The sequence below is a fragment of the Haliaeetus leucocephalus genome, unplaced genomic scaffold (genome assembly GCF_000737465.1).
Source record: "Haliaeetus leucocephalus isolate CR32 unplaced genomic scaffold, Haliaeetus_leucocephalus-4.0 Scaffold795, whole genome shotgun sequence".
Classification (NCBI taxonomy): domain Eukaryota; kingdom Metazoa; phylum Chordata; class Aves; order Accipitriformes; family Accipitridae; genus Haliaeetus; species Haliaeetus leucocephalus.
Window position 1 is genome coordinate 3,892,387 of NW_010973231.1, and position 13,851 is coordinate 3,906,237.

The 13,851-nt window shown below is 39.8% G+C and overlaps 1 protein-coding gene across 2 annotated transcripts in view; it reads left to right on the forward strand.

Moving 5' to 3' along the window:
* The window catches only part of MID1 (midline 1), a 99,404-nt gene extending 86,538 nt beyond the window's left edge, over positions 1–12,866 (forward strand). For both annotated transcript variants that reach the window (XM_010581576.1, XM_010581577.1), the window contains exons 7-9: positions 8,080–8,241; positions 10,467–10,674; positions 12,237–12,866. In XM_010581576.1, coding sequence (XP_010579878.1) covers positions 8,080–8,241; positions 10,467–10,674; positions 12,237–12,585 — 719 coding nt within the window. In that variant the 3' untranslated portion in view covers positions 12,586–12,866. The remainder of the gene's footprint in view (positions 1–8,079; positions 8,242–10,466; positions 10,675–12,236) is intronic.
* The last annotated feature ends 985 nt before the right edge of the window (positions 12,867–13,851 follow it).

Genomic DNA, 13,851 nt, shown 5'->3' on the forward strand with positions numbered 1-13,851 from the left:
AAGGCAGCAAACATCAGTGGAACAACAATTAATATGGTAACTTACTTTGATTTATAATGACATTAACAATCTTTGCTTTATATCTTGTATTGTAGCACATTTTTTATTAAATACACTCTCAGTTTTGAATCTGTGACTTTCCTTAATGAACAAACTTACTGATTATTCCTTGGATTGTTTTGTTGTTAAATAACTATTCCTCAGAGAAAAATATATTATCTAATCTTTGGCCAGGAAGTCAACACTTCTGGGTTCAGTGCATAGTGGTCATTGACTATGAATTTGGAGAAGTCACTTAACTTCTTCCTGTTCCCTGTATGTTTAACAGGAATACCACTAGCTGACACATACTTGCTTTATGAAACAAGAATTCTGAAATGAACCAAATCGGTCAAAAGGCGGAGGTTGTTCAGTCAACACGTATTTAACTTGGGAACTCATTGCCACAGAGGGTTGTTGTGTTTGTGAGTTCAAGAGAGGACTGGACAGATCATGCAAGAAAAATCCACTGAGAACAATGAAGTGCAGAGATTTCCTTCTGGCTCAGGAAATCCCAGAGCTGTAAACTGTTGAGACCTGGGAGAGCCTGGTGAGACATGATCGCCGTGTGCTTCCCCTGTTCCTTAACACCTTCCTACACTCTTGCTTTCGTCCACCATCAGATATCCCAGCCACTCACTGAGCTACATAGGCTTAGTTCTGATCCAGTGCAGAAGTGGTTTTCTTCTTACAAAATTTGTTGAGATACTTTGCTGAAAGTCAGCAGTGTGGACAAGTTTACGTGCTTTCTGGGAAAATGGTGCCATCTATGCCATGTTTCAGTACTGAGCCAAACTCTTGCACTGACTACTCTGTTGCTGTGTGCACCTCATTTTCTCCATCACTAAACTGTAGTTTTCCAAGCCATCTGAAAGGATATCTTAGGATTCACGTGCTGGCATTTTAACATCATTTTTAAGTAGCATACTGTGAATATATTATGGTATTCAGGATTGACTAAAAAATAAGGTGGACTACTGAAAATTTGATGAGTGTTTTGCCAAAACCTCCATTTAGTATTTCACTGAACAGCCTAATTTTGGACAACACACCGTAAAATTTAAAACTGCTGGAAAGACCAAGTAAACTTGAACACATACTCCTACATCTGAGCAAGCCGGATAACAAAAAGGTCTAATAGTAATTTGGAACAAATTGGAGCAAGGTAGATAAGGAAGGAAAAGCTTCCCTGATTAATCACTACTAAGCAGAGAGGACTTAATGATAACACAGTACATTGCTTGTTTTCTAACCCATTTTTTGCCCATGGCTTTATGCTTGAAGACTTTATGCAAGTCAGTTATTGGCACTATGTGTGAACATAGCAGCAGAAAGGTGTGCCATTTCCACACAATACCACACATTTGTGATGTGGGGTTTTACTCTTCGCTTACTAGAGAATAAATAACAAGGTATTTCATTTTTAGGCTGTATTGTAGGTTTCCCGTGTGGAGGTGAAAGCTTTGATCTGCAAAACATGTATCAATTAGTCTACTTTCAGAGATGAAATATGATAATTTTGGGTATAGCACAAAGTGCTCAGTGTGCAGTCTGAACTTTCATTTTATCACTTTGCAAAAATGGTGTCATTAAAAGTTTGAAGAGAAAACAAATTAACACTGTAAGAGCCTTTGTTTACAAAATGCTCTGAAGACCTTAAATGACAGTAGGAAGAAATGAAAGAACTGGCCCTTTTCCTTTTTTTTTTTAATGCAGCTGGCTTTTACACAAATATCATGGCTGTTAGGTTCAATTTAATTGAAAGCTATAATGTTAACCCAAATTAAATAGGTGCATATATAAGTATATGTGGAAGGATTTTTTAAATGTTGTAAAGGGTTTTTTTAATTTCATTATTTAATGTAGACTTGAACACCTCCAATGGAGATGTTCCCACCAAATCTAACGTGCTACAGATCTGCCCAGGTTTCTGCCATGTGAGGCTCTCCCAGTTCCTTCCAACTTCACTGGTACTGGAGATGTGCTCACTAACATCCTGATTTTACTCAGAACACTGCTTGGATGTTTCTTCACTTTGTCGGATTATATTCTTTGTCCTGCGGAAGGTCCCAATATCCCAACTTTTATAAATGACTTTCCAAGATTGCCCCTAGAATATCGGAGTGTACTTGGTAGTGTGGTTGAACACAGAGAGCTATTTTCACTGTAAGTGGCATTAGGAGGCACTGCACTGCAGCCTTCCTATTTTGATGAACTGAAACTAGGTGATAATTTTTTTTTAAATCCTGTTTTAATAGAATACATTTTGGATTAGCACAAATTTCTTTCTCTTTATGGCATTTGCATGCTGTTGCACATAGTTATTTTTAAAAGTTATTTCTCTGTCATATCCCAACAAGTTTACATTGGTATTGTGTGTTGCCTATAGCGGATAATGTAAACAGGTTCAGAGATTGTCTTCAGTTCTGTGTTTTTGTAGCTATGAATTAGTCACGAGGGAGTAGCTAGAGTACCGCATTAAACCAACAAGCTTTTTTCCCCTGAGACAATAAGAATCACTTTGCATACATACCCACCTACTGTGCTAATGGAGGCTGTTATTTTGGAATCGGTTTCTTAAAACCACATAGCCAGACTGACTGCACTTTCCACTCCTCAGTACATTTCCCCCACCAGAGGCATATATCATTCAGAGATTGCTAAGAATTCAGTAACAAAAACAAGCAACGCTATGTTTTTCTAGTGTATTTTCTATCCAACATAATCAACTATATTCTTTTTTATTAACTGAAAAATTGGAGAGTTAACATTTGATGGAAAAGGTCCAAACAGAGTATTTCATTTTGAATCCTATTTCATACAGGAAAGATTATTTCCAAATGTGGCCAAACTGCTTGCCTATTAAATGCTTGGCAGCCCTGTTCTGTGCATAAGAGCAATACAGAACTTTAAATTAAGCAGGCTTTTACTAAAGCAGTTGTTCTCAGTTACACCATTCGCACATTTGCATTTCTGAGAGGCAGCTAATCACCTGCAATCTGAATATTGTAAAGGCTTTTAAAATGACTTTGTCACTAGCTAGCTAACATGCATTATAATTTCATTATGCCATTTCAATAAATTTTCAAGTATTTATTGAGAATGTATTTTTTTAACATCATGGATTTGCTTTAGTGTGCTTCAGGTTAAAATTTAAACACCCAGCTAGTTTTTTACTAGCTGTGATACAAGATGTCTTCATGAAAAAACACATCTCTCTCTTCAAGACAAAAAGCAATAAATAATTCTCTCTTTCCTAGTAAATGGAATTTAGGTTAGTTACATCAGCTAATGACTAGAAATCACTGTATTAAGGATACAGTGTAGTGTCAGAACCTTTTCAGTGTTACATGGTTACTCTTCCTATGAGATAGGATAAAATTCTGTTGAAGGTTATAAGACAATTAGGAACCCAAGCGTCCATGAAAAACGGTGAATTTATGATTCACCAGTTAAATTTTTGAATAGTCTAGCTTTTGTCTGTTTCTGGAAGTTTTAATTTATTAAAAGCAGATTCCTTATAATCTTCAGACTTCTACCGATGATTTTAGTGAGTATCTTCTAATGGCACGAAAGCAAAATGGGATAAAACCCAGAAAACTTTTTCCTCTTGAAAATGATAAAAAAGTGTATTTCTTAAAAAAAAAAGTGATGTGTTTTGCAGAAAACCTGCATATATTATTTTCTTTCGTGTGGGAATGCAAAATGGGGGTAGAGAGCTATCTGTTACCTTCACCTACTGTATTTGTTCTACCAATGCGAGTTGGTAATAATTTATTTAAATAAAGCATTTTAAAATAATTAAAATACTAAAGAGATTAAATAACTTTCCCATGACTTTTGTGCTCCTCTTCCAGTTCTCAAGAAGATATATTTTATTAAAATCTACCAGTGTAAATTTTAGGAGGATTTACACCTTGAGATTTTTCCCATCTGTTTTTTAAAGCGCATCAACAGCCAACACCAGGGAAATAGCTTTACAAATTATTACCTCCAGACTCTGAAAAACTTGTTTTGAAAACTCACACATCCTGTACGGACATCACTGTGCTCACTGCACCATTCCAGGATGTAATTTAAATTCTCTACATTTTTCTAGGCTACAGTTTTAAAATACATTGTTTTACCACCTGCATAACCCTGTAAAAAGCCCTGGGTTTTTGAAACAAGAAACCTGAATGTAGCCTGGATTAGGAGTGGGTACAATAGGAGACCCTTAACTCCTGCTGCGGCGCCAGTGGGGAGAAAATGTGTGCTGTTCCACTTAACCTGCTGCCGCCGGCACGGAGCGGAGAGGGCAAATGCTACCCCCAGATGCCCACGTTACCAGGCTGCTGGCTCTTTTTCCCTGAACTCTCTTCATCACCTTCTTTTGTATTCAGAGAAGAAACGCTGTCCTGACAGGACATAACTGGAGACAAATTCTTTTGATGCAGTGACAAAATATTCTTTCATACCTAAAAGCTTAACCTGGCTGCCCCCAGTTACTGTTCTCTGTTTTGAAGGATTTTGGACTTGTAGTTTGACACCATCAAAACTTAATTCCCAAGATTTTTTAATCAAAGTTCAATTTAAAGCCTTTTATCCAATAGTTCACAGTCAGGAAGCACATGGACACATCACTGAGCCCCTTGGTGCATAAGCAAGAGCCAACTTGTTGGGACAGCAAGGTTTGTCGAGCAAAGGAACCATCAGTCACTGCACATCCAACATTTATTGTACGCCGGTAGTCTGGGATGTCTAAGACTGGAAGGGCAAAGAAACGAAACTCAAGGTGTCTTGTGTCATCGAAGAGGATAAAGCCTTCCCCTAGAACATGAGTGAGGTCAAACAGAGGGTTCCCAGCTCTCTCTATTGACTGTGCAGCGAGTTTAGGGTAGGTAAGGTCCTAACTCTGGAACACTGCTCTTTGTTCAAGCTCAGGTAGGATGAATGTACATATATCTGCCTGTGAGTGTTTTGACATTAACCTCAGCAGCAGAAGCCAAGATGTAGCAATACCCAAAATTATTGTGGCTCTGCCTTCTATACACAGAAATCTAAATTAATCATTATGGATTATTTAATAATACAATAATTTACTCTGTGTAAGTATTTACAGACTAGTGAATATTGGGTATGTGTAAATCCTCATACATGGGAGGAGAGGATAGACTGGAGAGGAGACTCATAGCAATGCAACTTTACCTTTACAGTCCTTCATATACCTATTTAGGTCCAAGTTTTATACTTCATTAAGGAGCAATCAGCCTCTGGAGGGTATCATAAAAAGTGTAATGCAAGCCTGAAAAATCTGCCCTTTAGAGAGTTGTAGTGGCTCATACAAATCTAGTTTCAAGATGATTTAGCAAAAATCTGGGCATTTCTGTGTCTGTGTAAGGGTTTGTTTATATATGGCCCATGTATACCATAGACCTTTGCTTTCAAAGTGTGCTTGTGGAAGGAGAAGACACTTTCAGGACCACTGTCTGGATCCATCCCGGTTACTGTCTTATGTTATTTGTTAGCCCATCAGAGGCGTCTGAATTAAGGACTGTCTGCGCATGCTGCACCACCTCTAAATCCAGTGCTTCATTTTATTTTATTTTAATTCAACACTTACTTTGCAGTAGCACCTATGAGTCAGGTAAGTGATGGTTTCAATGCGAAATCAGTGTGGTTGTTCAGCTACAGAACAAGTGTGCCTTTAATACCTGTGACAAATTTTTATTGGGAGCAGATGAGGAATCCTCTGAGCAGTCAGTGACATACAGTATGCCAGGAAACTGCTGCTTTTATTTCCTTTCTTCCTCTTTGGAAACCTATTCACACCCAGCCTAAAAGAATAAGTATCATTCAGTATGTATGGTTCAGTGAAACACGACATGGACAGGTGTTGCTATAAGCAGTTTACTACAAGTACTGGGCACAACTGGGGTTTTCAAGGGGTATTAACACTGGCTTCTTTTTCTACAGGAGGTAGACAAGATGATTGCTCTATATGATCTAGTTTTTCAATAGTCTTGAGAAAAACAGTGCTACAAGGTTGCTTTTCTTTGCTGCTTCTATCCACATATAGCAAATTGTTTGAATCCCTTGTAGCTGATATTTAGGGAGGCTACATGTGGTCAGGGTGCGATGCTCACTGGTTGGAGCATAAGGAACATACTAGAATTCTTTTTTCCCACTTTACACCAGAAAACTGCAATAAATAAATGTTCTCATGCTGGTAACTCATGGTCCAAAGGCCACAACCCATGTATGAGTTCAACCACAGGCTTAGACTTCCAGACTTCAAATCAGGGTGGCGGGGCGGTTCATCTCACCTCCTTTTAGATACCTGACCTTAGAGATCTCACCTACGCTAGTCACCTAGTCTTCCTCTGTGGCCAAGAAAAGAAAGGCACTTGTGGTAGGATGTTCACACCTGGAGAAGTGAAATAAACTATTCACTGATTTCTGCCTCTCCTCAGAGTCCAGAAAAATAGGTTAGGCGTTGCAGCTCTTCACTAGATGACGAGGTGATGTGAGTCCCATCTGAAACTGTGCCTCAGTTTCCCATTTGCACGGGAGGATGAACAGCTGCCTGCCTCTTAAGGATGCTGTGTAATATAAAAGAACTTTGAGGCAAAAGCTACATAATTCTTACATTGAAATTTGGGGGTTGAGTTCTGTTTCTAATGATCTTTTGTTACGAAAAGCACTTCCCAAATTAGGAAGGAATCTCCCAGTATGGTTATGAGTCTGTAAACCTGTATGACAGGATTTTTTCTTTCAAGGTTTGTGTCCAGTAGCCTTTTAATTTTTACTTTACAGAAAGGTTTTGTATTGGCTAATATGCAGAGCTGAAATTAATAGTGACTTCTAAAAGATTCTCTTCACTAGTACTTACTGGTTTGCTAGTAAAACATTAGTTAAAAACTGAGAGCTGTTGTTTAATAACACAGTAGCTTTCATAACATATTCAATGCCCAGTAAAGGCAGAGACCAAGAAGTCTGTCAGGTTCCTAATCCAGTCAAGCATTTTTCTTTTAAGTTTTCCAGACTTATATATGCACATGCATGCATACACTTCCATCTGCATGTATCCTTTTCTAGCTGCATAACTATGTAAAAGGTTGTAAATATATATATACTTCGTGAATGTTAGATTTGTTATTTATGTGAACATTTATAATAAGAGAGCTATTAGACTGGGGATCCATTAGACCAGAAGCTGTTCAAAATGTACAGTAAGTAATATGGGTGACTGACTGCCATTGAAGTTATATCACAGTAGGAAAAATGTATCTAGATGAATAAGTTCATCTTAATGGAGCATTTTCCTGTTTTGAAGATGATATTGCTCCTCCCTTATTTTACTGACTTCCTACATATTATATTTCTGTGGTAAGCATCAAAAGTACCCCAAAAAGTTTGCAACTGGAAAATTACCCAGCTTTTCCCCATCTGACATCTGACCATGAGGACATAAATCAAAAAGTTGCATCCATTAAATTTACTGGCTTAGATTACATACTGACAAAGTCTGGAGTGTAAGAGCCAAAGCTTGCTCTGAAGCCCGTGCTCTGCCCTGTTTGACCTCCCATGACTTGCTTCAGGTCCTGAAGAATGCATACCTGGGTACCGTCAGCAAAGGTGCCTCCCCAGCCCTCCTAGCTTTACTGCTTACGCTAGTTTTCTGAGGCTTAAACTGAGTTCATTAATCCAAACAGTAGATTGATGGGATCTCCATAATCCTCTAGTTCTTAAGCAATAAAGAATTCCTTGTGCTGGGATATGAAAAATCTCAGGCTGCTTGTGCCTCCACTGAGTCATTTCTTAAATGCCCATTTTTTATGGTTGACTTCACGTAGCAAGAACTTAAAAGGTACCTTGGCTGAGGGCTGATGAAATGAGTTAGTGGCATTAAGCAGCAACTCAATAACTAAGTAACAACACTTTAAAAGGCACAGAAGCAAAATTCATATCGGTCATTGGGTGCTTGGGAGTGCCCCAAATGTTCCTCTGTTATAAAGTGTTTAGTATGTTATGACTGATGTGCTCTGTTTGAAATTGCAGGTTTATGCAACTCAGCCGACAGCTGGATGATTGTTCCCAATATCAAACAAAACCACTACACAGTGCATGGGTTACAGAGTGGCACTAAGTACATCTTCGTTGTTAAGGCCATTAATCAGGCGGGCAGCAGAAGCAGCGAGCCCGGCAAGCTCAAGACAAACAGTGAGTAACATGAGATCCGGCACGCACGCATTCTTCTCCTTTCTTGTCTTCCTTTTTAGGTTTGATCTTTGGAAGATACAAGAGCACAGAGCAGTTTAACTTGTTTGAAGTGCTCCCCACAATGAAAGCTGCTTATTTAACTCAATTCAAGATTGCCAGTCTTCAGCAGTGCAGAAATTAATTTTTTTTTTTTTGAGAGAGAGATGCATCTGTAGTTTGGTCACTGGAAATATCATTTAGGAACAGAGCCTTCACATGTGAAATGATTGAAAATACTCTTTTGTGGTTTTGTTTTAATGTCCTCTCTATTCTTTTTCCTCTACAAAGAAAAAACTTTTCTTATGTTTGCAATGAAACATTTTATTTTTGTATAGTGTTCATAAGATAATTGCTAGTTTAATTTTATCCTCCAAAATGATCTCTTTCTTAGGACACTGGAAAACTTCTTCACTCCATCCCCCTCATTTTTTTATGGAGTTCAACAAGGTGGTAGAGTAGTCAGAGATCCCACTTCAAAAAAACAATGGTTACACAAATTATTAGCAGATGTAGTAGAGCAATTTTAGGACTGGTTTTCAGCCTTTTTCTTCCTGTGTCCCAGCCAATCCCTCAGTCATGTAGTCATCACGGGCAGCTCTGAGTGCTGGAAAGGGAACACTGGGATTTGTGCAGCCTCTGAAATCTTCTTGTTGTAGGGGAGGGTGCTCGAAGAGGGGAGATACTGAATGTTGCAAGAAGGAGGCTGCAGGGAATGGCATGTACACACTTCTGATTTTCTCCTTTCTGCCAGTAACCTGGCTTGCACTTCTGTGTAAAAGCTGCTCATACAAACCCCACATCTGCTACCAAAAATCTGCGTATTGTTAAACCTGGTAACCTACAAGCAAATGCATAACAAGAGGACCCATCTGGAAATGGCACTCTTTTATCCTTTTGTCTCTCTGTGACCCAGTGTGGCACAAAAGCAATCTCTCGGGTGACTGTGAGAAAAGATGTGACCGGATACAATTCAGTACAGAGAAAGACATCCTTCAGATACCGCTTCAGCAACACAAAGGCTACTAACCAGTTAGAGAGGCAGGCCGTAGGTATTTTACTGCTACCAAGTGGTAAGAAAAAGCAGGTAAAACGTGCCCCCAGAGACTTTCCAATGGCATTATTTTATACTTGGCCATAATACATAACTAAATACACATTGCCAAAGTAGATAACTGAACAATTTGCATCTTATTTGAAGTACACGCGTCAGTGCCTCACACAGACCTCCTGAGAGTGCTCATTTCTGTTTTCTGTGCATGTCATCAAATCTTCTGCTTACATTTTTTTCCCCTGGATATGAAAGACAGTAAGAAGGGAAAAGAGCTTTGCTGGACCACTTGTGGAGTCATACTTTCCTAGTTGTCTCTTGGTGGAGGTAAATGATCATTCTGCTTTTTGACACAACGAGCAAGCCTGTCAGAATTGTGATGGGCTTTATATATCTACAGGGTTCGGTTTAACAAAAAGCTTCCTGTTATTGTCTACAAACCTTGTGCTACAGCCGAAGATACTTGCCAAGAGCAACAGCCTCAGAAATGTTTTTACACCATATTATTTGGACCAAGTTACAGTTAACTTCCTTCTTTTTAATGCACAGTATCCAGCACCCCATGGGCTTCCTTCCAAAGCGATCCTGAATTGTTGACTGTGCTTGTTATAAATAAAGCTGTGAGTGAACGAACAGACAAGGCTAGTGCTTCTTCTTATTTTCAAACTCATTTTGTGGGATTTGAAATCATATTTTTTGTAGTAACAATGAAGATGTTATTATGGAGATTTGTCCCTAGAGAATTAATAGAACGCAATTTATTCTAAATCTAATATGCTGTGAAAAAAGCAACCCTCAGACCTTTATTAGCATGTATATTGGTTTCAATTACATGCAAGAATTAGAGTATTCAGGTTACCTCTAGGTCAGAGATAATGGGCATGATGATTATGCAGGGCTCTTTTCAGGGATTATCGACACGGAGAAGTTAGTGCACAATGAGATTGACAGTAAACTGACAATGCAAACTAGCTATTGCAGGGAGCAGAATAGGTTAGTTTATCTCAAGAATGCTTCAGAGGAGGAGATTAATATGGTTATGTAATCTTGAGGGCTTCTTAGAGGCTCCCTAATCCGCTCTCCTTTTCAAAATCAAAGCCAAACCATCCTTCTGCCATCTTTGTCTCTGCATCTCTAGGTCAGCCATTTAAACTGGACCCCAAATCTGCTCATAGAAAATTGAAAGTGTCTCATGATAACTTGACAGTGGAACGTGATGAAACATCCTCCAAAAAGAGTCACACACCAGAGCGATTCACAAGCCAAGGGAGCTATGGAGTAGCTGGCAACGTATTCATTGACAGCGGGCGGCATTACTGGGAAGTGGTTATAAGCGGGAGTACGTGGTATGTATATAAAAATATATGTGAAAAGAATCACTAGTTCACACTGTGCAGGTCCTGGCACAGTTTCTGTGATAGAGATCAGTAGCAGAGGCATGGGGAACAGTACTAGAGCAGGACAAGCATATACTTTCACATAGTTTGTCAGACTATTTTCCCAGTCTCCAGCACTTCTGGACTCTGGAACTAAATCTGCCAGATAGAGCATCTTTATATTTAGTGGCCTTCACAGGAGTTTTACTCCATGGCTGAGGGTGGTCGTTTTTTGAACCCACATACAGTACATTTTAAGATTTTAGTGAATTGGAGAGCTCAGAAAGTTTCCTCTTGTTTATACAACAGAGCGAATTTTGTAAGAGTGATCATTTCTTTACTAAACTTGAAAGATCTTAGCATCGTTCAGTAAGAAAAAAAAATAACACGAGGGCAATTTGGTGATCTAGTTTCACAAGGGTGGAGGTCAGATTTGCTTCTGGGGAGGGGGCACAGGGCAGCAGAGCTGTAGGGCTGTGCCCCAGGGTATGAAGCAAGGGGCTGGAAATGGAGGAGTGCATTCCTCCACTCCTGAATGATCCTCTGTGTCATACAGGGGTGGATTTCAGGGGCCCTTTAGTCAGTGGAAGAGATGTCATCCTTTGGGATTCAAAGGCAGCAGTCATGATGGAGGTTAATAGAGTGGGAAACTCGGTAAGGTCTTCAGATATGCCCGCTGTCTCAGACAAGAAAAATGCTGTTTGCCTGTGCCAGCGCCGAGGAATGGAAATAGAGTAACTTATGGCACATTAATCTCTGTTGGTTGAAAGCCCAACAAATACTGCAGTGTCTCTAGAACGTGAGGAACTTTTACATTTCTGTTATGTATGAGAAATCAGGTATTTGCCCTCGGTGTCCATTAATGAGAACATTTTCACAATCCCTTTACCCTGCACATCTTGCCATAAATTATGGTTTGCAGAGCAAATGTCTTCACCTCCAATTGCTTCACTTGGCCCAAAACCCAGTCTCAAAAATTCTCATTTGAATCTAAAAACCACACCAACATCTGGCAAAATATATTTGGAAATGGCAAAAATGTTTTTTTTTAATGTGTCCTTGGATGTTTACTCTTGCATTCCTTCTTCTGGGCCATATATTAAAGGAGCAAGGAGAGATCAGGGTAGCTGACAGATAGCAGTGTATTTTAAAATCAATGAATTCCTCTGTATTCATCAGTGTGGAAGTGGAAATTTGAGGCCCAGTGATTTAAACTCTGAGTTGCTGAGTACTCACCAATCTTCCTTTTGAATACCAGAAGCGAGTGCTCCAAAAAATTACCATAGCAGCCATACAAACAATACAAGGGACAAGAAAGTTTCCCTGACCTCTCAGACCCAAAAGTGAGATGGAGGAAAACATTAATTAAGCCTGTGTAGATATTGTGGTGAAATGTCACTTAATTAGGACTTAACCAGCAGAAGTAAGAGGCTGGGCCATTCCAGTGAGTCCTCTGGGCTAACATTTGACTTCACTGGGAGACAAACATGGCAGGAAGCATTTGTTTCCTTGAGTTGTTTTTCGTTTTGCAGGTATGCCATTGGTATTTCCTACAAGTCAGCACCGAAGCATGAGTGGATCGGGAAGAATTCTGCCTCCTGGGTGCTTTGCCGCTGCAATAACATGTGGGTGGTGCGGCACAACAGCAAAGAAATCCCCATCGAGCCTGCGCCTCACCTCCGGCGGGTCGGGATTTTGCTGGACTACGACAACGGTTCCCTTGCTTTTTACGATGCTTTGAACTCCCTACACCTTTACACTTTTGACATTACATTTGGGCAGCCAGTGTGCCCCACGTTCACTGTGTGGAATAAGTGTTTGACCATTATAACTGGCTTGCCTATCCCTGACCACCTAGACTCCTCCGAGCAGCTCGCATGACTGCTAAAAGCCAAAAGGTAGGACGACGCATCTTCCTGGGGTGGCCAGGCGGCTGCCCACAGGAGCTTGCCCAGAGCTGGTGGACCGCGTAGCATTCCGGCTGTCGCTGCCAAATCCAGCCAGAACTGAAAAGGGGAGAATATCTCCTTACTGTGTACTTTGTACGGAAGGACAAGAAGTGGCTTTAATAATACCTTTGAACTTTCATTTGCAGTTGGTTTTGTTTGGTTGGTTTTGTATTTAGTCTCTTACGGGAAGATTTATAAATTATTTATAAAAAAAAAAAAAGAGCGAGAAGAGAAAGCCTGGTTTGGACACCTGGAAAATGACTTATTTGTTTTGCACATTAATGGTCCTATTAATTAAACTTTCATCAGCCCTTTACATCATTTTATTTTACAGTGGATAAAAGCAGGAAATTGGAAGGATGAAAACTGCGCAGTGGACAAGTCAGTATACTGCAGGTTTTACTCGTGCCAATAGTAGCGCACTCATTACTAGTCTTACTGAGTGCAAGATCTCCTAATCTCTCCTTTGCCCATGGGAGTGTGCAGACCAAAAAGAACAAAAATGAACAAGTGAGGGAGTGGAGCTAGCCAACACAGCAAAAGAAGAAAGTTTAATTTACTTCTCTTCGCAGGGCAGTGCTCTCTCTGTTCATAAAAAACATGTGGAATATCTCCTAGAAATGTGAGTGGATAAATCATCTTGCGATTTATTTTATTGATGGCAACATTCCCATCTACCAGTGCTTCGCTTTCGTCTTTGGGAAACATTGTAGAATCACTGAGGATGTGAAAGACTGATACCATCTCTGAGAATCAGCAACGCTGGAGGAGAGCAGCCAGTCCAAGGTCTGACTGTAGACTAATTTGATAAAGCACGGCATCCTTTAAGGACTGATTGTAATGGAAGATGTCACGGTTCTGATGGTAGACATGTGAATGCTTATTGCTCATTTTACAAGGTTCAACACAGCAAGCCCAACCAACAACTCCGAAGTGAGACATGCGCCACTTTACCATTGATTTTAAATTAAATACAAATGTTCCATTGTCTTACACTATGTAGTCTCTATAACAAAGCAAGGAAATCTGTTTTACATGCGCTGTATGGAGAAACACTGCAGCTGGAGTTTGCTCCTAGTTATCATTGTCCTGGGTTGTTTGGGAAAGCACAGTTCTCTTTGTGAATGAGGAGTAAATAGCAAGTTTTCAGCAGCAGTAGGAATCTGCATGGGCCGGCCCTACGTTCATCCTGGTGTTG